This window comes from Trichosurus vulpecula, chromosome 5, assembly GCF_011100635.1.
Source record: "Trichosurus vulpecula isolate mTriVul1 chromosome 5, mTriVul1.pri, whole genome shotgun sequence".
Lineage (NCBI taxonomy): Eukaryota > Metazoa > Chordata > Mammalia > Diprotodontia > Phalangeridae > Trichosurus > Trichosurus vulpecula.
In genome coordinates this window covers 102,812,898-102,838,917 of record NC_050577.1, presented here as the reverse complement: position 1 = coordinate 102,838,917, position 26,020 = coordinate 102,812,898, and the positions used below count along the sequence as shown (strand labels likewise).

Here is a 26,020-nt window from a genome sequence, read left to right as displayed (position 1 = left end):
CAATACCGGCTCATATCCATCAGTTTCAAATCAAAAATCTAACTCAGAAAACTTACCTCCTCCAGGAAAGCCGTGCTCAGTGACCTCACCCCACCTCAAAGCTGTGCTCACTCATCTCACTTCATTCTGTCCATCCTAATCTTCCTTCACTCTCAAACCCTGTGCCCCTCCCCCCACATTGCCTTAGCAGAAGGGCAGTGAGTCTGAGGTAATTCATTTGCACATTTTGGACTTTGTAAGGATGTCTTGTGTATAAGGTACATTTGTGTCCTATTTCTTTGATGTGATGAGATATCTGTAGTCAGGGCTTGGGTCTGTCCATTAGCATGAGGGGGTTAGGACAGAGGATGCAGAGAAGAATTGAATCATTCCTTTCTCAGTCCTGAACACTAGATGCTGGTGCCTAAATGACAGAACAAGATGGGAAGAAGGATAACATCTTGCTTTGTATTGAACCTAGGGTTGGAGGAGGTGGGTCACCCAGTAACCAGGGAATGACTGTCTCCTTTCAACCTCAGTACCCTGTGTATGGCTGTGGTGACTTCCCGATTACGGAAACTGTAGATGAGTGGGTAAAGTAGGGGTGTCACATTGGTATAGACAAGTGCCAGTGTCCGGTCCTGCTTTGGGGCATAACTGGTCTTGGGTCGTGCATACATGAAAGTGGCACAGCCATAGTGCAGCAGAGTAACTGCCAGGTGGGAGGCACAAGTGGATGCAGCCTTCCTGCGGCCCCCAGATGAATGCAGGCATCTCAGGGCACCCACAATGGCACCATAGGAAGTCAGGATCAGGAAAGAGGGCACCAATAACAGCACAATGCAGGCCACAAGTAGGGGCAGTTCCTCCACATAGCTGTGGGTACAGGCAAGGTGTAGCACAGCAGTGATGTCACAGAAGAAGTGAACCAACAGGTGAGAACCACAAAAGGGCAATTGGAAGACAGCCACTGTGAGAAACAGGGAGACTGCCAGTCCCCCAAGGCAGCAGCTTATAGCCAGCCTCCCACAGAGTCCTGGAGTCATCATGGCTGGATAGCGCAGAGGGTGGCAGATGGCCACATAGCGGTCGTAGGCCATGGCTGCTAGTAGGAAACACTCGGCTCCTCCAAGGGCCACAAACATCTGCATTTGCACTGCACAGCCCACAAACGAGATGGGGCTGCCTCGGTTTTGGCCCCTGGCTAGGTCAGCTAGGCAGCGGGGCACTACTACCAATGTATAGCAGAGCTCAATAGCTGACAGCTGGCACAGGAAGAGTAACATTGGGGGGCGACTGGCAACTGAGGCCACAGACACAAGGATGACCAGGTTTCCACTCAGGGTGGCCAGATGTACGACTAACAGGAGCACAAAGAGGAAAGGCTGTAGGTGAGGGAATTCAGAGAAGCCTTGTAGAAAGAAGTCAGGAGGCATCTCTGTTTCATTCCATGCACCTTCCATGTACTGCAGCTGATAGCCGTGATGCCTATGGGAAAAGAGGGAGATGCCAGTTTGGAGAAATGATCTGTTGGGTAAACAGCATTGGACTTGGAGTCAAATGACTTTGGCTTGAATCCTGGTTCTTCAACTGAAAAGCTATGGGACATTGGACAAGTTACTTGTCTCTGGGCCTCAGTTTCCACAGCTCTAAATCTAAGGACTCTATAGTTGCTATCAAAGGGGAACAGGGGTGGGAGAAGGGAAGAAAAATGGCGGAGAATCTATAAGAAGAATTTCCTGAGAGAGAAACACTTGAATATATGACAATTTAATGAGAGGAAGTATGGTGTAGTGGCAAAAGCCTCCTGAACCTAAAGTCTGACCCTTACTGGCTATGTGACCATGGGAAAATCATGTAACTTTTCTGATTCTTAGTTCATTTGTAAAATAGCGATAATGATTAATAGCTAACACAAAGCACTTTATATAATATCTGATCCTTGCAACAACTTTGTTGAGATAGATGATATACTTATTCCCATTTTATGGGAACTTGAAGTTGAGAAAGGTTATATGACTTACCCAGGGTCTCAGAAGTAGTAAGTGTCTGAGTCAGGATTTAACCTGACTCCAACTCCAGCACTTTATGCAACAGCTACTTGGCTGACTACTAATATATATACCACTTATCTCAAAAGATGGTCGAGCATCAAGTTCTATGGAAAGTGTGCCTCTCTTATGAAGCCTTTCTGAATTGCAGGAGCATTGCATTTGAATTCAGAGGACTTAGTTTTAAGCCCCCCAATAATGCTTATTAGCTGTGTGATCCCTTCCAAGTGTAGATCTCTGAGTCTTCATTCCCTTCTATTTAAACATTTCCTTAACCCACTCCCCTTTTGCCCCTTTCCATCACCTTAACCCTTTCCCATAAAACATGCTTCTGATTTGTGCAAATATTTCATGATCTATTCATGTTCTGGCTTAACATTTCTGCTTGTTTTTCCTACATTCTTGTGGTCATGTCAGCAATTAAGAGATCAGGGGTCGTATTTTTGTCCTTCTTTACGCCTTCTAATTAATATCCTGTTTGATCTGGGACTGAGCTATTCTTTTTATTTCTTTTTCTAAGCACAGAATCACAGAAATCTAGGGCTATGGGAGATCTTAGATCACCTAATTTGATCACTCCCCCCCCCCCCCCACCAATTTCACAGATGAAAAATAGTAGACTCATGTCACATGCTACTTAAGAGTCAAGCCAAGATTAAAACCCAGGCCTTCTGCTTAATTACTAGTCCAGTGTTTTTTCTATGCCAAGACATTGTCTGCCTTCGTGTATCAGGGATATTATCAATGTTCCTGACATTTTAATTTAGAACCAAATGATATATATTGCTTTACAAACATTAAATTGTTTTATATTTGTTAGATACTATTTAATTAAAACAATTAATAATTTAACAGTGTTTCAAGCAACTCTGACAAGAGAGTAGATGATGTATACATTGGGATATACCTTTCAAATTCATCAGTGGATTCCAAATTTTAGAAAAGAATATATTATCTTTGTATATAGTATCTTTGAATATTATACATATCCCAGAATATCAGAAGTAGAAGGTATCTTTGACACCACCTCCTCCAAACTATGCATGAGCAACCATGTCCTTGATAATGTTATTGACAAGTGATTCTGTATCCCCCACTAAAGACTCCCAGTGACAAGGAAATCATTACATATTCATTCTATTTTCATGTCGCATTTGGATAGCCCTGATAATATTATAGACAGGCTTGATGGAGTAAAATGCTGTATTGTGAAAGGTAATACACACCTGCCCTGGCCATTGGAAAAATGGATTTTAAAAATTTGTTTGATGATGGAGGTAGTGATGGGGAGGGCCAGAATGGCAACTTGTGCGTGTTCAGTCATTGGTCTTTGTACTAAGAGACCAATAACCTCCTTCCCCTTATCCATTTAATTGAACTTACACTGAGTTTATTAATTTTGCTACTTCTTATTATGAACTATTAGTATATCAAAGCAATGTGAAAAATGTAGTTTGCCAATTGAGTGAACCATGCCAATCATAGAACCCTTGAATGTTAGATTTGGAAGAGGCCTTACAATTCTCTACCTAATGCAGAGAATCTCTTCCTGTGGCACACCTGACAGATGATTATCATATCTCTGCCTGAAGACTTCTAAGAATGACTATCTTACTACTTAACTGTGCAGCTGATATAACTTTCAGATAGTTCTAATTGTTAAGATTTTTTTTCTTCCATTGAATTGAAATCTGCCTGTCTCTAATTTCTACCCATTGTTCCTAGGTTTTCTCTCTAGGACAAAGTAACACAAATACAATCTCTCTTCCTTGTGTCTTTCTTTCATATACTGAAGACAGTTATTGTGCCTACTCTGTTTTCTCTTATGCAGGCAAACCATCACTAGTCCCTTCAACTGATCCCCATGTGGTATGATCCTAGGCACTTCAACATGTTGGAAACCCTCCTATACCCTCACTTAGCCATCTTTCTGCCTTGTCAATATTTGCCCTAAAATTTCCTGCTCCACCCTGAATGCATTATGCAAGATGTAGTCTGACCAGAACAGAGCTTAGCAAGACTATAACCTCCATTTCCATACACAGAAGGCACTAGTGATCAGTGAGAGCAAGAGATGGTATTAATAATATGAATAATAATATAAAATAATTTGATGATCGAAAGAGAAGGTTAGTGAGTCCAATAAATTTTTAGAGCTGCATAAAACCATATAACAAGGAAAACAACAATATAATTGCATTATCTAAACAATGGGAGAGAAGACTGTCTCCCCCTTCCTATTTATATATTTTATCTGTAAAAGGATGGCAGTGGTTATTAATAACTAAAACAATTAACTAATTCATAGTTCAAAAGGAAAGAAAGAGTGAGCTCACCTTTTCTCCCATATCCCAATCAGGGAATAGGTCATTTTCTTTTCATTATTTGGCATAAATTTAGGGGGTAATCCTCTACAACTTCCAATTGTTCCCTATGCCTGCTCTTTCATACCCCCTATTTTCATATGACATTCTACCATAATTCACTCTCTCCTCATTTGCAAAACCCTCATATATGAGCCCAGAAATACTCTGAGGGGTACATAATGTTGTTCAATTTTTACCTTATTTGGGGTTTTTTTGGCAAAGATACTGGAGTAGTTTTCCATTTCCTTCTCCAGATAATTTTATAGTTGAGGAAACTGAGGCAAACAGGGTTAGGTACCTTGGCCAGAGTCACACAGCCAGTAAGTGTCTGAGGTCAGATTCGAACTCAGGAAGGTAAGTCTTCCCGACTCTAGGCCTGGCACTCTATCCATTGCACCACCTAGCTGCCCCAACAATATTTAGAACAAAATATGGAAAATAATAATAATAATGATGAGAGCCAGCATGGGTGTGATGACTAGAGGCCTTCCCTGGGAGTCAAGAAGACTTAAGTTCAAGAAAAACCTTTGACACATACTGGTCATGTAGGTGACCCTGGGCCAGTCACTTTAACTCTCGGTGTCCCTAAAAGGGTAAGTTGTAAATCAGGTATGTTGGTAGAGGAAGTTCCTCATTGGAAGCTCCACACACAGATTTGGTATAATAAATGACAACAGCAACAACAACATATAATAATGTTACATTTATATAGGACTTAAGCGACACTGAGCACTTTCCTCATATCTACCTTTGAGGTAGATAGTACAAGTATTTTTTATCCCTGTCTTGGAGGTGGGAAACCTGAAGCTCTGAGGGTAAAGTGCTCTTTATTAGTGTCAGAGCTAGGCCTCAAACTCAAGTTTTCTAATTTCAACACCAACGAATGCCCTTTCCACACAGAGTCCTCATGGAAACTTGGTCCTTTGTGGTCACCCAGGACATATACCCAGTCCTGTCCATCACACTATGCCCTACGAGCCCATCCACACTGTCCTCTGGTCATCTCTCTGTTCTTTCCCATACTCTTCTGCTCATGTATTCCTCCTTTTTCTCTTATTAGGTATGGAAAGACAGTATACAGCTTTCCTTTATGCTTAAGAGTTCAGACAGTTTCCTCTTTTTTATAAGTTCTCAGAAACTCCCTACAGAACCTCTTTTTTTTCTGAATGGAGGTAGAAGTGACCATTGATAATCTGGTGCTTGGGCATTTGTAGTGAGAAAGTTTGTCACTGAGGCCAACAATTTCATCCTCAAGTTTCTTTAACACTCAGAAACACTTGTCCTGATGATTTATTGACAACTTACTTGTTAATTGTTGCTAAGAATACCGGGTACTTTTATCACCATTTCATCTAGCTTTTCCAAAAGACACCTTGGGAATGGGAATCCAAGTGAAGAGGGAAACAAACATTCAGTCATAGTCTCCACTCTCTTTTTCTCTTCCTAGAGGGGATGTTTTGCTCCTGATTCTCCAGCTGGATTTCTGCCTTTGGTATATTTTAAGACTCTTTCCAAACGAAGGAATGAACCAGCAGGGCCTTAAAAACACATTTTCCAACCATCACTCACAGAAGAGGAGGAGAATTAACTTCAAAGAAAATATAAAACCCAACATTAGAAGTTTCTGGCAGGAAGATTGTTTCTGTTCTAAAAACCAAAAGGCTAACCTCATTGCTTTTAAGTGCATAATCACTGCCCTGTCACATTTTGATAGGTATTCTAGATGCTAGCTCTCCTGCACTGCAAAATGTCAGCATCTTTTCTATAAAGAACACTTCACGTCAATTGACCAAACATTTATTAAACCTCATTCCAAAGATGAAAAACTGCATAGTCCCTTCCCTCAAGGAGGTTACAATCCAACAGAAATATTTTATTCTCAAACTGCCTTTGAAGTAACCTTTTGTTTTCCTTGCATTGATTTTTTTCAGTAAGAATTTGTGCTAGAAGGGGCCAGTTCATATCCCTCTTAGTCTTAAAGGTCCTCCTTCATAGTGATAATGACTGAACATTTTTAGGTTTTTGGTGCATCTGAGTGCAGTGGGTACTAGGTGCTAGAAACATGGCAGGTAAGTAGGCAGCCAAGAGGGGTGAAGAAACTCAGAACATCATTATGCCATCAGAGCATCTTTATGGTAATCAAACTTGCCAGTCACTGATTAGGCTATTGGGCTTCAATATACTTGTGCCCCAAGCTGGATCTCAAAGAGAAGCAGCATTAGACTCTGGGAACAACGTGTTCCTCTGGGACTGCATTTCTTTAATCCAGGGAGAGTTAGGGAGGAGTGCCTTTTAGTTCAAGAGTCCTGTGGAGAGGCTTCTTTCTGCCCTACTCCATTGCTTCTCCCACTGATGGGAAATAGGATAGATGTGATGAAATTCAAGGTAATGAATAGCCTGAAATAACACCATTCATTGGAAAGAACACTACACTGTGTATAGAGATCTGGGTTCTAGTTTTACTTCTGACAGTTACCAGTGGGGTCACTTGGACAAATTTCACTTCTCTGGATCTCATCTAATACTAATATCTCTACTCAGTCTCTACTCATTCACTCCTCACCCCCTTCCAATATGGCTTCTAACCATACCTCTCTACTGAAGTAACTCTCTCCAAGGTCAGCATGATCTCTTAATCACTATGTCCAATAGTGGTTGACAGGTCTCATTCTCATTGAGCCTTCAGAAGCATTTAAACTAGTGAACCACCCATTTTTTTTCTCATATTCTTACTTTGGATTCTAGTCTTTTCTGGGTTTTTGTCTCTCTTTTTTTGTTTGCTCCTTAATGGTCTTAGTTTTATTTTTCCCTTCTTCTATACCCCAAGTGCAGGATCTACTCCAGTCTTCTCCTCCTCTCTTTCTAACACTAACTCACTAATTCACTCCTGTGATATCATTGCTCATCTCTAAGCACAAAATTTGCAGATCTATATATTCAGTACAGATTTCCCCCCTATATTCTAGTCCCACATCAACTGTTTGATGGACATCTCTTCTACCAGTACCTAAAATCCTATTTGTCCTAAACTAAACTTACCAATTACTATCCTCAATCTGCCTCTCCTAAAATAGTTTCCTTGTTGCTATTAAATTCACCACTATCCTTCCATTTGCCCATGCTCAAAACTGTGAGTTCATCTCCATTCTCACATCTAATTCAATCACAAAATCCTGTCAAGTCTGTCACCTCAATAACTGACCTCTCACCTGAGCTCACATGATCATCACCATAATTCAGGCCCTTATGACATAGAATTTTTAGGATCCTCCTACCTGATTTCCTGGACTTTGGTTTCTCCCCTCTCTAATCCAGACTACACAAAACTGCTAAAATAAATTTCCTAATGAATAGGTTTCACCATGTTACTTTTCCCCTAAAAGACCCTTCATTGGGTCCTTTCTGCTTTTAAGATTAAGTATTGACTCCTTAGCCTGGCTTTTAAGGCCCTTCATGGTCTGATCCCAGCTTATCTTTGTAGTTTTATTTCACACTACTCAATTTCTTGCCCATCGTTGCCTAGCTAAAATGGAACTAGCAGCTCTTTCCTTTTTTATCCTGTGACCATATCTTTACTCAGTTATCTGCATATAGAGAATGCAGAGTCAATTTTTTTTCTCCATTTGTTGAAATACTTTTCCCCTTAAGCACCTAGGTCCTGAAAAAAGTTTGCTCTGATCTTGTCAGTTGAAAGTAAGATTTTGCTCCTTCAATTTTCTTAGAATATTTTGTTGGAATCTCTCCTTTGCCTCCATCACCTTCTACCTTATATCATAATCTCTTATGTTTCATATTCCTCCTATTATACTGCCGTCTCTTTAAGGCAGATATTGTGTCATTTTTCATCCTTATACCCCCAGCAGATAGCAAGCTGCCTTGCACTTTGATTGTAGTGCTTTAAAATTCTTGTTGACTTGAGTTAGATTGAATTTCTAACATCCTTTGTAGTTAAATGATTTTGTAGTAATTGAATGAAAAACCAGCTTTTTTAAGATAGAAACTTCCATGGATTAATGTGGGAAGGGAAGAATCCAGCTATTATTTTAGGAGCAAATTGAAGATCTCGTCCCTCTCCACCCCATTTCAAATCCCCAGCATCCTCAGTGGGAACATTTTTGCACCTTATGGAACTGGAAGGGCAAAATGAGGAATCACATTTTTTTATCACCATATATATCCTGCAACAAGGGCTTAAAGGAACATTATTACTCAAACTGCTTTCTTACTAATGAAGGAGAATAGCCTTCAGATATGTCCTTGTTTTTTGAAGGTATTTATGTACCTTAAACAGAAATACCACTGTCCCCACTTTTCAGATGGGCTTGCTGAAGCAGAAGGATGTAGCTGGGCAGAGCTCCCCAGGAAAAAAATAGGATCAGAGCCCAGGAGTCCTTGTGTCCATAGCCAGCACTTTTATTTCTTCTTCATCTACTTCCTCCATCCACCCCCCTCCCCTGCCTATAACCTATTTAGAATTATAAACTTTTGGAGGTGAAAGAGACCTTAGAGACAATTTAGTGCAAGCCTTCTCGTTTTACAGTTAAAGAAACTGAGATCTTAAAGGTCAAACACATAGACATAGGCATACATGGAACTAGACTCCAATCCTCCTGATCCCCAGGCCAATGTTCTTTCAATTCAACACATTGTACATTGTGAAGATATGTCTCCGTTTTGTGGGGCAAGGGGCTATGACTGAGAGTAGGTTAACTAGATAGGCATTACTGCCTTAGATTCCCTCTTTTCTGGAAAGGGAAATGCGTGTTTGTAGGGTGACTCAATTTCCCTGCACTGCAATGCAACCCTCTTTCCTCTACCTCTGTTCTCCTAAACCGAGAGCCCTCCTTACCTGTGCTTAGGGCTAGGAATGTCTCGGTGATGGATCCAGAGAAGGCTTAGATCATTGTGGTAAAAGAATGGGGAGAACACAGTAACAATGAAAAACCATGAATTACAAAAGTAAAGAGAATAAGGGAAAGAGACATAGAGAAAGGGAGACATATAGAGACAGAGGCAAAGAAAGTATGAGCGGGAGGAGTGCCTTAAGGTGATTTTCATTGTAACCCCATAGAGCAGATGGCTGGATAGGGCCTTAACTTGATTTATATCCCTTGGGGATAGGGCAGGAGGGAAAAGGAAGAGGATGATTGTCACTTTTTACATGGCATCCAGAGGGAGGGCAAAGGAAAAATAGCTGGTGATTAATTTCCTCTCTTAACAAAGACTTTTTCTTTCTTTGAGTAAAGACATTAGGGGGAGATTTGGTCCTTACAATCATAGTACATAGACTGCTAGAACTGGAAAGGACCTTAGAGACCATTTATTTTATCCCCCACCTACATTTTACACGTAGGACACTAAGACCCAAAGAGTTAGAGAGACTTGCCCAAGGACACTCAGCTTGTTAGTGACTGAGGAGGGACTAGAATCTCCTGACTGAACACTTATCTCTATCCCATGGTTAGCCTCATCCTCCAGGGCTACAAACCCTGTGACTGCTGTACCGAAGTGCTACCTCAGCTGGTACCACTGTGCCCATCTTCAGATGACTGCTTTTAAACTCTGCAGTAATGTCCTAGACCATGATTGAGATCATCCATTTTGGGGGATATCTGAAATTCAACTAACATGAAATACCTACTCTCTTCAAGACAGTCTGCTAGGATACAAATGAAGCCAATAAATATTTAATAAGCATTTACTATGTGTCAAACACTGTGCTAAGTGCTAGGAAGATAAAGATGTCAATACAAAGGTAGAGATTACACAGTACTTTCTTTTTAAAATTAATAAAAATAAATATTTTCTTTCCCTTTTATCTCTTAACTCTCATGCCCCCACTGGGGAGGAGGGAACAAAATAAAACAAAAGCCTGATAACAAATATGCATAGATAAAGCAAAACAATTTCACACGTCAAAATGTGTTTCATTCTGTATTTGTAGTCCACCATCTCTTTCAGGAGTGCATTTTTTATATCTTTATATCCAAATTTTATGGTTGGTCATTGTGTTGATCAGACGTCTTAGGTCTTTAATTTTTTTTTTACAGCAATGTTGTTACTGTATAAATTGTTTACCTGGTTCTGGTCACTTTACTTTGTTTCATGTCATACAAATCTTCCAAGACTTTCCTGAAACAGTCCCTACCATCATTTCTCATAGTGAAATATTGTTCCATCATATTCATATTTAATGGTGGCTTTGCTGCACATGGCCAGATCACCTAACATGGAGCCACTCAACCTCTGGAAAGTGACACTATGTTCTCCTATCACATCACTGAGAGTAGCCTCCATTGATTGGCATTGTAGCTAGAACAGTTCATGTTTTTGAAATGACCAGACTGAGACAGTCTCACTCTCTTTCCAGAGAGGGCAAAGTTTAACCCCTAGCATAAGCCTCGTGAAATGAACTGGTGAGAGACAAAGGGGAGCTTCCTTCTCCTGCTCTCCCTCTTACTCCGTGACTCTGAGGAATAGTCCTAAGTTTCTGTTTCATTTGACCTTATCAGTTTCTAGGTACATTCAGCAATTTCCTATCCTACCCTGATGCCTTGGAGCCAGGATTCTAGGCAGCCAGCCTGGCAGAGAAACCTGGGGAAGTCAGGGAGGCTGGACCTCAAGCACAAAGGTGAGGGAGTGCTTTGGACTTGAGCACCATTGCCCCATATTTCCTTTCATTTTCAAACTCATTTACCTGTTAAGCCCCTCAGGTAGGAAGGCGACCTGAAAGGGAGTCTGTCAGGATGACCATTCTGGGGTGGATTGGTGGGAATCAGGAGGAGAAAGCAGGAGGAAATGAAATATGAAGAAGTGTGTTCCCCCATGTCAGTTCCTGGGACAGAGCCCCAGTCACTCCGTATAGTTTCAGCTCTTACTTATATTCCCTTGCAAGATGGCTCCTCTTCCATGCACTTTTCTGGAAATAGGGGGAGCATGGCAGAATTTAGGAGATCAGTTGCAGGAGTACTTAAAGACAAGAATTTGAAGTGAAGAAATCACCCAATGCAAGTCACATTGTTGCCTGGTATCCTAATTCTAGCAACTCTGGAGGAGCCAGAGATCCTATCCTTCTTGCTTATTTTCCAAAAGTGGGGGGAAGACTGGTGTTTGGGGACAGGGCCACTTGGTGACACTTAGCATTTATAGTATAATGTTCCCCATTTGTAACTGAATGGGGCTGGGTAGTCTGCATCATAAGGCAACTCATGAGCACTATATTAGATCAGATGTTGCTTTTAACAGAGGAGATGAACTTGTTGCTAAGGAATTATCAGTGCTCAGAAGCTTAAATAGGGAGATATTTGGGTACCCACATAGGACATGGGATACTTTCAGTCCACTACGCTGAGAGTCAGATATTTGTGACGAGCCTAGCTTAATAAATGTGCTTAATAGATATGTCTTGACTATTGACTGACTGAACTGATGCACCTAGAGCAACCCAGTTATCAAGTGGTAGAGCCAGGTCTAGAACCTGGAACTTTGTGGCCATTTGCTCTTGCCACTAAACCATGCTGATAAACTCTGACATTATCTGTGTGAATATAGCTTACTCTTTTAGCAGATAATAATGAGCATGTACAGCTGGACTGTACCTCCAAGCTCCTCTTTTCTTTTGCTGCTAAAAGTTCTGGGGATGGTCTTTACTTATACTGTCCATTTCCTGGCTACTCATTCATTCCTTTTGTTTTCTTTTGGACTGGATCTATGGTTTCTTTGACATGGGAAACTCAATGAGAAAAATCCCCTTTTATATGTGGATCCATAGCTATTCTTTAGTTTGTGGCCTTCGAGAGTTGTCCAGGGACACACAGCCCAGAATCACACAGCTAATATCGGTAAGAGGTGAGAGTTAAATCCAGATCTTCCTGACATGGAAGCTTCCTCTCTGTCAACCACATTATGTTGCCATTCATTCATCCCTTAACCCTCTGTAATCTGGCTTCCGTCTTCATCATTCTATTAAAATTGCTTCTCCTGAAGGTCACTGATGACCTCCTACTTACCAAATCCAATGGGTATTTCCTTAGTAATCATCCTTCTTGACTGCATCATTTGGCATTGTGCCCAATCCATCCTTTCTCTTTATTTCTTTAGAACAGAAGACAATTTTGATCCTTTCTCCCCCCACCCCCAACCCTGCCCAATCTATGATTTTTCTTTCTCTTTTGGTTGAGAGCACTAAATAAGAAGTCAAGGATAGGAAAACAGCACTAACAAAATATAAACATGTGTGGCCTATGTTGAATTGCTTGCCTTCTTAGGGAGGCTGGGTAGGAAGGGAAGAGGGGAGAGAATTTGGAACTCAAAGTCTCAAAATTGTATGTTCAAAAAAAGTTGTTTTCTGCATGCAACTGAGAAATAAGATATATAGGGAAGAAGGCATAGAAATCTATCCTGCCCTGCAAGAAAGTAAGGGGAAAGGGGATGGGGCGGAGTGGGGTGACAGAAGGGAGAGCCGAGTGGGGAATGGGGCAATCAGAATATATGCCATCTTGGAATGGGAGGAGGGTAGAAATGGGGAGAAAATTTGTAACTCAAAATCTTGTGGAAACCAATGTTGAAAACTAAAATATTAAATAAATAATACAATTTAAACAAACCAATAATAGGGTCAAAAGTAAGGTAAGTAAACATAAGTCAGTAAATGGGATACAGACACTGGAAGGCAGAACAAGATAAGAAAGAGAACTGAAGTCTATACAAAGAATCTTAACCACAATTTTAACTGGGAAATCTGTAAGGTAAGGTGACCAATCAGTCAGCAATCCCTTGTCTTCCTTTCCATATGGCTATAAGAACTCTTACCTAACCAGTCTCCATTTCCACTCCCAGACCCATCTCAGAGGATTACTACCTATTTCTCATAAAGATTTTGGTTACCAGGTTGTTAGCTTGCTCATCTGTCCTCTTCTCTACTTCAGTGCCTTTATTTGTCCTCATCCCTTCTCTCCTCCTTCCCTCCAGTCTCAGAGAAGGAAGTGACCCAGTTTCCTTGTCAAGGTTAACCCCTCCATATGTGCTTTACAGCATGTTCCCACCTGTCTTAATAATTTATTCTCATCTTCAATCTCTCCCCCCGTATTGATTCTTTAACCGCTACTTACAAACATTCTCTTATCTCCCCGCTTTCCTGAAAAACTATCCTTGATGCTGCTGTCTCTTCAAGCTATTGTCTTATATCTTTTCTCCTCTTCATTGAACTTCTAGAAAGAGTAATCTATAACTCCCACCTTGACAAACTTGATAAACATTTTTGTACATATAGGTCCTTTTTCATGTTTCTTACATATAGGCTTACTACTACCCACTCACTCTTCAGCTATCTGCAAATGTGCAACCATGCCCACCACCTCTCAACTAAACCTGCTCTTTCTAAGGCCATGAATACCATTGTAATTGACCTATTCTCTATCCTTACCTTCTTTTACTTCTCTGAAGCATTTGCCATCATCCAGAAGTCAAGACAACTGTTGATGCTTCAAGACACAGCAGATAACCTTGGAGTCTTTGATATCTGTGCAAGCCCTAAGAGCTCTGCAGCACCTGCTTCAGCTGCCTTCATGGCTGTTGGAATAAATTGTTCTCATCTGTCCATTCTGCTGTGAAAAGTCTTCATGTGTTTGGGGTAGATATCCCTCTAACTCACCAATGGTTTTGAGATTCTTTGGTTACCCTCGACCTGGTTTAGTCCATGTGCCAAAATGTTTTACTGGGTGTGGCTGCTATCCATGTTACAGCTTCTCAGAGCCACAGGTGAGAGTTGGGTGAATCAGGTGGACACCAAAGGTGGAAAGTAGTCTTGAAAAGGGCTCAGAAGCCCTTATACCAGAGGAATAGTCTTCTCTGAAGACACCCTACACCCCTACATGGGTTAGGGAGACCATGGAAAAGTTAATAGACAGTGTCTGCCTCCAAAGCATTTATTGTGTTGATGAGGGGTTGTTGGCAGTGCTCCTGATGGCATGGGTCCCCAGTTTCCATTTCTTTGGCACCACAGAAAAACCTACTACAAATATTTTTGTACATATAGGTCCTTTTCTTTTTTGATCTTTTTTGGATATAGGCCAAGGGTGGAGATCCTGTGGCCTTGAGGCCACATGTGACCTTCTTGGTCCTTACATGTGGCCTTTTGACTGAGTCCAAGTTTTATAGAACATATCCTTTGTTCTATAGGATTGTTGATCATGCCTAGTTTTTGACTTCTCTGTTTTGACTTCGGTGACATTGCTTTCATCTGCTTCCCCTGCTACCTGTCTGAAAGATCTTCCTTTTCCAGTTCAAGCTTCTCCTACCCTCTAAGTATTGGTGTCCCTCCTGATACTATCCTTGGCCTAATTCTCTCTCCACATTCTCTATACTTTGAGTTCTCATCCACTTCCAAGGTTGTATCACCTTAATGCTGATGACTCCTAAATACATAGATTTGGCATCAGCTTTTTCCATAAGTCCCAATCCTGATTTAGAATTGCCTGCTAAACATACATCTCTACATGGCTATCTCACTGGAACTATGGACTCAGCATTTCTAAAACCAAACCAACTTTGAGTAGTAAAGAAAAGAAATTGTGTTTAATTGCTCACTGGGACTTCTTGAGGAAGTATGGTGGCTTGCTACATGGTGAGATTAGGCCTCAAGACCAGTTAGATGGGAATGGGGTTAATTAATGCTGAGAAGCTATGAATTGATTAACTCTCATCTGCAAATGGACTAGGGATACCATAGGAGGACATGTTAATAGTTTCTAACTCACAAATTCTGTGTTCCATAACATATTTAATTTTTACCCCTTAGTTTACTTTTTTAGTAAGCCACACTATTTTTATTTAGAAAAGCAAAAAGACAAACTTTCAGTGCAATAGTCATTTTCCTTAAATTACAATACTATTCCTGAAGTTTGAAAATATTCACCACCATTGCAAGCGACACTTCATGTTGGGCCAAATAGTCTTCCATGTTGAATGAAAAATGGCTTCTTTCTAAGTTTTGATAAGGGAAGGAATTCTTATGCAAATGGAAAAATGCTTTGTTTTAACAATAAATTCAGGATGTGGCTGGTTCTTCTTTTCTTGATTGACAAGGTCTTTCTTGGGTCAATCAGGGAGGAGAATGTACCAGTGATTTAATTTTATCAGTTTAAGGGGAAGATAAGGTTAAGTGGGTAAAAACAGTGACATTATTAGAGTGGCTTGTTGAGAAATAGTTAACATCAAACTGTGGGTCACCAACTTTTATTTTTAAATTTAATTTTATTATTTTTCTAATTAATAAGTATTTATTCTCTCTCTGAGCCATGTCCACCCTCAATGAATAATAAAAGAACAAGAAAAACAAAGCCTTTATAGTTAATAAATATAGTTAGGCAAGTTTCTTCGTTGGAAATGTTCAAAAATATATCTCATTCTGCATTTCAATTCAGTCATGTCTCCTTCTGGAGGTGGGTAACATGTTTCATTTTCATTCCTCTAGAATTACTTTACTGCTTAGTGGTTAGTAAAAATTCCTTTCTTGAAAGCTTAAATCAAGAATATGTATTGTACTGTAGTGGACCCATAAGGAGGTCTAACCAATAGCTACAAATATGAGCAGTATATGGAATGGACTAGTCAGGGTTGGCATGGGGTCAGTCTGCTAAGGTAACAATTTAACCAAAAACAAATGTTGGATGAGTTGAAGAAGGATCAATTCTCCAGGTAGGGACCCAACAAGCATCAGAGGTAGTAAGCGTGTCCAAAGCCCAATATGTAGCTTAAAAATGAGTTTGAGCACCTAGGTGGCACAGTGGATAGAGCACCAGCCTTGAAGTCAAGAGGACCAGCCTTAGATGCTAATTAGCTGTGTGACCTTGGGCACTTAACCCCAATTGACTCCAAAAAAGAGGAAAAAAATGACAGGGACAAGGCAGCTATATGAGGCAGTAGATAGAATGCTAATAGATTCAAAGGCAGGATAACTTGACTTTGAATCCCGCCTCAAATATTTACTAAATTTATGACTATGGGCAAGTTACTTAGCCATTGTCTGCCTCAGTTTCTTCAGCTGTAAAATTAGAATGATAATAGCACCGTATCAGGGGATGTTGTACTGAACGAGTGAGGTAATGCATGTGAAGCATTCTGTAAACCCCAAATCCCCAAATTTTGTGGGGAAAGGATCTCTTGGTCAGGATCTCACTGGTCAGGTTATAGAAGATCAGGGCTTGGGCAAAGACACACTTTTCAGGCAAGTATCTTTTTCTTTTCCTTCCTTGGCTGGTTCTTAATCATAAGCTAGGATTTAACTTGAGGCCTTCTGTCTCTTGTTTCTTTTATAATGTGGTACACCACAAAAGTCTCTGTGAATAGCAGCCAACCTGATTGTTACCCTCTGACAACACTAGAGAGCAATGGTTGCCAATCACGCCTTAGCTCTGTTACAAGGTCTCTAACATGTCATCAGTTGAGAGTGGATTTGTGTTTCTACTAATTAGATCGCTTATATGCCTACATTTACTTAGTACCCCTTTCCATATAGAGGATACTGTATCTCTTGGTCATCTTTGTTAATGTCACTTGTTTATATACCATTTATTCAAAATTTCTAAAATAAGTAACACACAGGCTAACATCAATGCACCATGTGTGCTTATTTTTAGTCCATGATCCTTCCATCTCTCATTGGCAGCAAGGGGAGAACTGTCTGGAGGTTCAGTTCTCAGTCGTTTTCAGCCAAGTGTTGCCAAAGGCTTTCACTCTGACATTTTTCAGTCTGAAACTTCCTAGACAGATTGGCTCCATGTTGATGCAATGCAGGAACTCAAAGTGCCTGGAAATCTCTCCCAAGGGTAGTAGGGAGTTGAGCAAGCAGGATTGTACCAGGTGCTGTGTTTGTTCCCAGGTGGTTGTGTTTCTGCTTTCCATCTCCATTTTCCTGCCCTGCTATCAAGTATGTGCATATAATTACATCTGTTTTAGAACCAAATAAGTCTGGCAAGGGGATGGGAATCCTTCATGAGATGCAGACCGCTGAGATATCATAGCTCTGCCAAAGAAAATAAAATGAGGGTAGGGCTGGGGAGAGGCATTCAGGAACTTGAGCACCATTGCCCCATATTTCCTTTCATTTTCAAACTCATTTACCTGTTAAGCCCCTCACCCTACCTTTCTGTGTCATGTCTCTGTGACCTCTGGGAGGGACAGTGGTGCTCCAGTTTAATTATCAAAAGGATCTTTGTAAGAAGGGTCCTGAAAGGCTGAAGGAGGTGCTTTTTTTTTCTGGACACATTTCAAACATGGACATTCTCTTTAATTCAGCTCTGTGTGAAACTTGGGTAGGTTGGTAGCTGAAATGAATTCTTGTTATTGATTCCAAAGCCTGCAAGGGATTTCCCTCCACAAAGCCATTGGCTAGAGAAGAAGTATTAGAATTCCTCTTTACATTGTCATTCCAAACTTTCTTCTATTCTTAAGCCTTAAGGTTCTGGAAGAAGCTCTGTAAACAGGTGTATGTAGGCCAACCTTCTTTGTTGACCCAAGTCTAATCATGTCCAGACTTAGGAAAACTTTTACCTCTTTATAACCAGTGGCTTTTACAAAATTTATTTCATATAGTTAACCTATATATACTTCGGGCTTAATCTTCTCGGTAGGGGGAGATTTTTTTCTTGGTTCCTCTGTTTACTTCAAAGTATGAGGACATATATCAGGGGATGTCCGACACCTGTTTCAGAATGTTTCCTTAATGTCAACCTCCTTAATTAGGCACAGAACAAATACTGTGACCAGTTTAATCTTTTAAATAATTTAAATTCATTTTCACCAGGATTCTGGTTGCAACTTCTCCTGGCTATATTTCACTCACTCCTACCATTTCATGGAGCAGGTGATTCCTGAGGTTTTGAAAGGTTACTAAAAGAGTATTATTCTGGCCCCATTTTACTGGTGGTACTAGAACAAAGCCAGAATATATAGAAGTGTTACTTCTTACATAAATCTACTAAGAGGCTATTTGGTTCTAAAAAAGTGTTGTAGACACCCCCTCAAAATATAGGAGTTTCTACTTGAGGTTAGAGGGATTTTTGGTATGGTGACTTCCACGTAGGAGGTCAGGCTCACATAGAATAATAGGACTTAAAGTTGGAAGGGAACTAAAATATTCTAGGTAAGAAGTCCTTTACCTTTTTATGTGATGGACCTCTTTGGCAATCTGATGAAGCCCTATGGACCACATCTCAGAATACTGACTTTAAATACATAGTATGAAATATATAGAACTACAAAGGAAACCAATTTTTTAAAATACAATGATTAAAGTTTTAAAAAAAGTTTATGGATCCTAGGCTAAGAACCTCAGATTTAGTCAAACCCCTTCATTTCATAGATGAGGAAATTAAAACCCTATGCAGCAGAAATGGCTTTCCCAAAGTCATGTAGTAAAGTTAGAGAGTTAGGATTTTCATGAATTTTCTTTGACTCTAAATCTTTGATCAAGTATTTATTTCACTCCAGTGTTTTTCAAGCCAAACTTTTGCTGTTATTCAGTGGTTTCCAGTCATATTTGACTCTTCATGACCCCATTTGGGGTTCTCCTTTTCTCAGAGAGGAAAATATCTTTTATTTTACTTCTACCTATTACACTGGTTTCCAATTGACTATTTCTTGGCTCCAGCCAGCCCCAGAAAATTTCATGGCATCAACATCTTTCAAAGTTTTTCATGGCAGTTGTGCCTCTTCACACAGCAACTCCCTTTTTCCCACCCACTTCCATCTCCCTTCCATTCTAAAAATCCAAACCATAAGATCAATTTTACAATGTCTTCAGCGTTTGTGGGTTGAGAAGTCTGGAGAACACCACAGCTGCCAGTGATTCAGTCTTCAGAGGTCTTCTCCAGCCCCATCTGTGCCAGTGTGGGCCACACTGGGTTGTGCTTCGCTCACAGCCCAGCTCAATAGAACCTTCCCATCAACCTTCCAGGCTGTCTTAGGCTGGAGATCTGTCTCACTCTGTCATTTTGTGGGTTCTGTAGCTCTAGAATTTGTTTAGAGTTATTTTTACAGATATTTGGAGGGGCTTAGGGGGAGCTCAAGCAAATCCCTGCTTTTACTCTGCCATCTTGGCTCTGCCCATTTGGGGTTCTCTTGACAGAGATACAGGAGTTGTTTTCCTTTTCCTTCTCCAGCTCAATTTACAGATGAGGACCTGAGGGAAACAGAGTTAAGTGACTTACCCAGGGTTCCACAGCTAGGAAATGTCTGAAGACAGATTTGAACTCAGGAAGATGCATCTTCCTGAGTCCAAATCTGGCATGCTATCCTGTGCCACATAGCTCCCCTTTAAGTCAAAGTAGCCTACCTGTTGTTTGCCAAACTTGGCACGCTATCTCTAGTTTCCAAGTCTTCACACAGGTTTTTCCTCATGACAGGAATGCTTTCCCTCCTATCTTCTAACTCTTAGAATCCTTAGCTTCCTTTAAGACTCAGATCAGATGATGCTTCCTGTGCAAAGACTTCTCAGATCCTCTCAATTGTCAATGCTGTTTCTCTCCTCAATTTTTCTTGCATGTTCTTATTTTGTTTATGCATTGCATCCCCATGTAGAAGGTAAGTTCCTTGATAATAGGGTTTGTTTTTCCTTTTTGTCTGTGCCTCTAGCACTGAGAACAAGGCTTTAGACATAGTAGATGTATAATAGGTGTATGTTAAATTGAAATCTTTCCCATCAGGGTCTCTGCTTTAAGATCTATAGGACTTGCTTATAGTAGGATGCTTTAGATATGTCCATTCCTCTTGCCTAACACTGTGTCCTTTTTCTAGAATCTTCTATGTCTGGTGCGTTCCATACCAAATACTATAGGTTTAGAGGTGTGTGTGTGTGTGTGTGTGTGTGTGTGTGAGAGAGAGAGAGAGAGAGAGAGAGAGAGACAGACAGACAGACAAACAGACAGACAGACACAGAGAGAGAGAGGTTAATTATATGAAAAAATGGAAGAACACAGGGATTGGAGAAAGATAGGGCTAAGTTGGATAGGTATGAATACTAGAAGAGGGGTTCCTGCTTTGGAAGGTAATTTTTAATTTTAGAGAATTAAGGGAGCTGGGTAGGAGTTCACTACCCAAAGAACAAAGTGAGTTGATCTGTGAATTTAGAGAAGTGAATGTCAAAGGTGAAGATAATACTGGTCAGGAAGACCATATGGTACAAGATGTCTCCAATTTCAGGTACTGTTTCCATTCTTCTGTACCTCACCACCATACTATCAATGATGGACCAGATGCTTACTTATGGTTGATTATAGCTAAAATTAGCCATTCAGTGATTCCATATAATAGAAGGATAGTGACAAAAATGGATGCCAAGGCTTAGAAGGAAGTATGAGATCCAGATGATTTCATGTTTTAATCTTTCATAATGATCAATAAATATGAGGCTATGCATCAGGATGATCTCATGAGTTCTTTGGCCTGATGACAGAGGATCACTTGATTTACCTTTGTGAGAACTGCAACAATCATAAGTCCTGTGGTAAAGTTTGCATAGTTCATGAATGGCTAGGTCATGAAGTTGGAGGGGCCTGAGTCGACTATGAATGTGTAACAGGATTGTACATCCCCCTGGGAATTTAGAATAAAATCCTCTGCCTTATTCTATTCTCCTTGTAGACTGTCTTGAAGAACTCAACTCAATTGTTGAGTATGAAGAAACAATGGGTATGAGGTGTCTAGCACCAATACTCTCATTAATCTCTGTGACCTTGAGCAAATGTGACTTTGAGGTCCACCTGGGCCTCAGTTTCCTTCTCTGTGAAATTAAAGGATTAAATTTGCAAATTTCTAAGATTTGTTCTAGCTCTCAAATCCTAGACTTCTACAGTTCTGATTTCAATTTTTTATTTCCATCCCTAGTCTACAACCTAAACTCTAGCCAAATACTTCCAGGTGTATACCGAATCCCAGAAACACTGTGGAGTCTTCATTTGTATTATCAGTCACTTACTAAGCCATTTCATCTATGTAGCTCAAGCCCATTACTTTATGCTTTATCTATTTCATTAATCTACTGACTTAAGGTTTCACACTTAATAGGGCAGACTTTGAATCATTCACCACAGCCCTAGCACATGGTTTTTGGGTTAGGGACAGAGAACAGGGAACAGAAAGGAAACAAGATGTAAGGAGAAAGAAGTTTCTACGATCTTTCTTCACTTGTAGCTTAGTAGAAAGTACACTGGTTTTAGAGTTAAAATACCTGGGTTTGAATGCATACTTTGCCCAGTCCACATGATTTGGGCAAGTCACTTAACCTCTCAAAGATCTTATTTTCTCACCTGTAAAATGGGGATAATAATACTTGTACTGCTTAATTCACAAGGCTATTTGAGCATAAAGTGAGACAGCAGGTAATAGATGCTCATTGAATTAAAAGGTTATAATGGCCTCTGTCAATTCCAGCTATTACAATTTTTTCATTCTATTCTGCCTTCTGTGGCAGAATGAATGAAGCTTTATTCTCTATGGTAAAATGTCCCCTCTTCCAAAAGTTCATTGAAGGGTGACAACCCTTCAATTTTCCAAATTTGGAGCTAGGGATTTTTCTATCATAATAGAAATATGATTTCTTTATTTAAAATATTTTAAGGGAAGACAATGAAATTTCTTTGGAAAGATAGCTTTTATTCAAATGTAAATGTTTATTATGAATATCCAAATAGAGATACTTTAAAGGGGGTAAAGTGAATGCAATAGAAGAGAACCAGGAGATTTTATGTTTTGGGGATGGAATTGTGAATACAAGTTTTAGAAATAATTTTTGTTTGTTTATCAGCAACAAAAAAATTGAACTAAGAGACTAGGAGAGAGATAGATTAGTTTACAGAGAATTTAGAATGTGCTGGAAAAACAGAGTGCTGGAAAACCTGTGGCCAAGAGCCGGAAGATCAGAGAAAATCAAAGATAGTCTGATTCAGAATGCAGGATGCAGCAGAGGGAGAAGCCTGTGGATGAAGGACAAATGGCAAGAGTTGGAGAGAAGATGTAAAGACAGAATAGGATTCCTCAGGTCAGTGTTGAGGTGATGGACACCAGCTGGTGAGGAAGGTAATTGTGTAGACATCAATTTTCACTATAATCTAGAAACAAGTGAGTGGGGGCTACCTTCTTTTTTAGAAACCAAAAGTGGAGACAGTGGAAATAATTGCGTTGAAGATTAAAGTAGATTAGCCAGAAGACAATAACTTTAAGGTCAAGGTCAAGAGAAAGGACTGACAGACTAAAAGGAGAATGATGACAGGGAGGGCCAGGAAGGGGCAATTTAGTGTTTCAAGTAGTTTCAAGTTGTTGTTATTTATCTTTTGTTTTTGAAGAGGACCGATGAAATCATGGGGTGATGTCTTGATCCACGGGTGGATTGGATTTAAGTGAGGCAGAGTTGCACAAATTTGTCAGCCTCACTCTTTTCCTCAGAGTCAGAAATCCAGTGGCAAGAAAGAACTCAGGACAATTGGTGATGGCCCAGGAAACAGTGGAGGACCTTGGAATCTTCAGTGTCTGACCCAATTCTAAGCATTCCACAGTACCTGCTGAAGCCGCCTTCTTGGCCATTGTGATAAATTCTCCTCTGCTAGAGGAAATCTTCACAGGCTTGGGATAAACATCCCCTTAAGTCACTGATAGGTTTGTGGTCCATCAGTTATCCTCAACCTGGTTTAGCCTTTCTGCCAAGATGGTTTTACTGGTGTGTGACTGCTGCCCATGCTACAGCTTCTTGGAGCCACAGATGAGAGTTTGGGATTAGCACATCTGGTGTAAGGGCTTGCTGAACCCTTTCCAGGGCAGCTCATCTACTTTTGGTTCCAAGCTAAATAACATGCAATAACTCCACCTATATATGATTTGTGTTCTCAGTGCTCTAATGTTATAATAAATTTCAGTTATTCACTTGAACCAACTGAGCATGATTGGCAGTGAGAGGTAGGAGAAAGGGTTACTTTTATAGTAGAGGAAAAAGAAAAAAAAACAAGCAGGATTTAAGATTGAGGTTATACATACATATCCATCCATCCTTCCACATATATACATACATAGACACACACACATATTAGCTAATAGTAGCTAAAATTTGGTCATTGACATAACATTTTCGAGCTGAAGGAAAAAGCACCAGGACCAGATGGATTTACAAATGAATTCTATCAGACATTTAAAGATCAACTAATTCCAATATTAAATAAAATATTTGGAATAATTTGGCAAAGAAGGGATCCTACCAAACTCCTTTCATAAATATGATTCTGATACCTAAACCGGGAAGAGTAAAGAAGAGAAAGAAAATTATAGACCAATTTAATTAATGAATATAGATGCAAAAATCCTAAATAAAATACTAGCTAAAGATTATGTATATATTATATATATGTATATATTATATACAAAGATTATGCATTACGATCAAGTGGGATTTATAGAAGGAATGCAGCGATGGGTTAACATAAGGAAAACTATTAACATAATTGATTATATCAATATAAAACATAATAAAAATCACATGATTATATCAATAGATGTAAAAAAATCTTTGGATAAAAGTATAACACTCATTTCTATTAACAACACTAGGAAGTATTGGTATTTTCCTTAAATTGATAAAAAGCATTTCTCTAAAACCATCAGCAAGCATTATTTGTAATGGGGATAAGCTAGAAGCCTTCCCAGTGAGATCAGGTATGAACAAAACATGCCCACTGTCACCAATATTATTCAGTATTGTATTGGAAATCCTAGCAATATCAATAAGATAAGAAAAAGAAATAGAAGAAATCAGAATATGTAATAAGGTAATAAAACTATCTCCTTTTGCAGACAATATGATGTTGTACTTGGAAAATCCCAAAGAGTCAATTTAAAAGTTAGTTGAAACAATTGATAATTTTAGCAAAGTAGCAGGATATAAAGTAAATCCACATAAATCAGCACTCCTATATATCGTGAACAAAAGCCCATAACAAGGGAGAGTAAAAGATACCCTATTTAAAATAACTCTAGACAGGATAAAATACCTGGTAGTACATCTGCCAAAACAAACTCAGGGACCATGGGACTATGTAAACAAAATTATAAGAAACTTTTTATATAAAGAAAATTAAATAATTGGAGAATTATTAATTCTTCATGGTTAGGCAAGACCAGTATAATAAAAATGACAATTTTACTTAAATTTACATATTGAATATAATCCTAATTAAATTACCAAAAATTATTTCACTAAATTAGAAAAAAATAATAACAAAATTCATTTGGAAGAATAAAAAGTAAAGAATGTCAAAGGAACTAATAAAAAAAGTAAAGTAAGGAGGTTTAGCCGTATCAGATCTTGAAGTATATTATAAAGCAACAATTATCAAAATTATCTGTCACTGGCTAAGAAATAGGAAGGTAAATCAATGGAACATAGTAGGCATACAATTTATAACAGCAAATAAATATAATCTTGTATTTGACAAGCACAAAGACTTGAGATTTTGTGATAAGAATTCATTATTTGGTAAAAATTTATGGGAAAACTGGAAAACATTATGGCAGGAACTGGACATGGACCAATATCTTACACAATTTGCCAAGATAAGGTCAGAATGGTTACATGACCTAGATATATAGTGAGATATTAAAAGAAAATTAGAAGAATATGGAATATATTACCTATCAAAATTATGGATAAGAGAACAATTTATGAATGAAAAAGAGAAAGAGAACAAAGTTTGATGTAAATGCATAATTTCTATTACATTAAATTTAAAAGGTTTTGTACAAATAAAACAAATGTAGCCAGGTCAGAAGGAAAGCAGAAAATTGGGAGGACATTTTATAGATAATTTTTCAGATAACTCTCTCAAATCTAAAGCATATAAAGAACTTTGTCAAATCTATAGGAATATGAGTCGTTCCTCAATTGATAAAAGGTCAAAGGACACTTTTCCAGTGAAGAAATCCAAACAATTTATAGTCATATAAAAAGCTCTAAATTATTATTGATTAAAGAAATGCAAATTAAAACAACCTTGAGACATCATTTTACACCTATGAGATTGGCTAAAATGATAGAAGGGGAAAATGACAAATGTTGGAGGGGACGTAGAAAAATTGGAACAATAATTCATTGTTGGTGGAATTGTGAAATGATCCAACCATTTTGGAAAGTGATTGGAATTATGCTCAAAGAGTTATTAAACTTCTTATACTCTTTGACCAAGTAATACCACTGCTTGGTCTCTTTCCAAAGATGATTAGGGGAAAAACAAAAAGAACCTATACGTATTCAAAAATGTTTATAGAAGCTCTTTGTGGGGCAAAGAAGCAGAAATTGCAGGATGCCCATCAATTGGGAAATAGCTGGACAAGTTGTGGTATATGATTGGAATGGAATACTGCTGTGTTATATCAATGACTTCAGAAAAACATGAAAGACTTCCATGAAATAATGAAGAGTGAAATGAGCAGAGCAAAAAGGACATTGTATATAGTAACAGAAATAATGTTTTAAGAATGACTTTGAGCAAGTAAGTAATTTTGACTATTATAAATTAACTATAAAGGACATGAAGAGAGATGCCATCGGCAACCAGAGAAAGAGATGATAAGTATCTTTGACCC

The 26,020-nt window shown here is 39.2% G+C and overlaps 1 protein-coding gene across 1 annotated transcript; it reads right to left on the bottom strand.

The window, feature by feature from the left end:
* Positions 1 to 476: 476 nt before the first annotated feature.
* On the bottom strand, positions 477 to 1,442 carry LOC118850977 (olfactory receptor 10AC1-like). The gene has a single exon (XM_036760579.1). The coding sequence runs from the start codon at positions 1,440 to 1,442 to the stop codon at positions 477 to 479; it is 966 nt and encodes a 321-aa protein (XP_036616474.1).
* Between the last annotated feature and the right edge of the window lie 24,578 nt (positions 1,443 to 26,020).

Excerpts from the sequence above, each read along its gene's own strand:
- LOC118850977 (XM_036760579.1), bottom strand. The coding sequence starts at position 1,442 with ATGGAAGGTGCATGGAATGAAACAGAGATGCCTCCTGACTTCTTTCTA.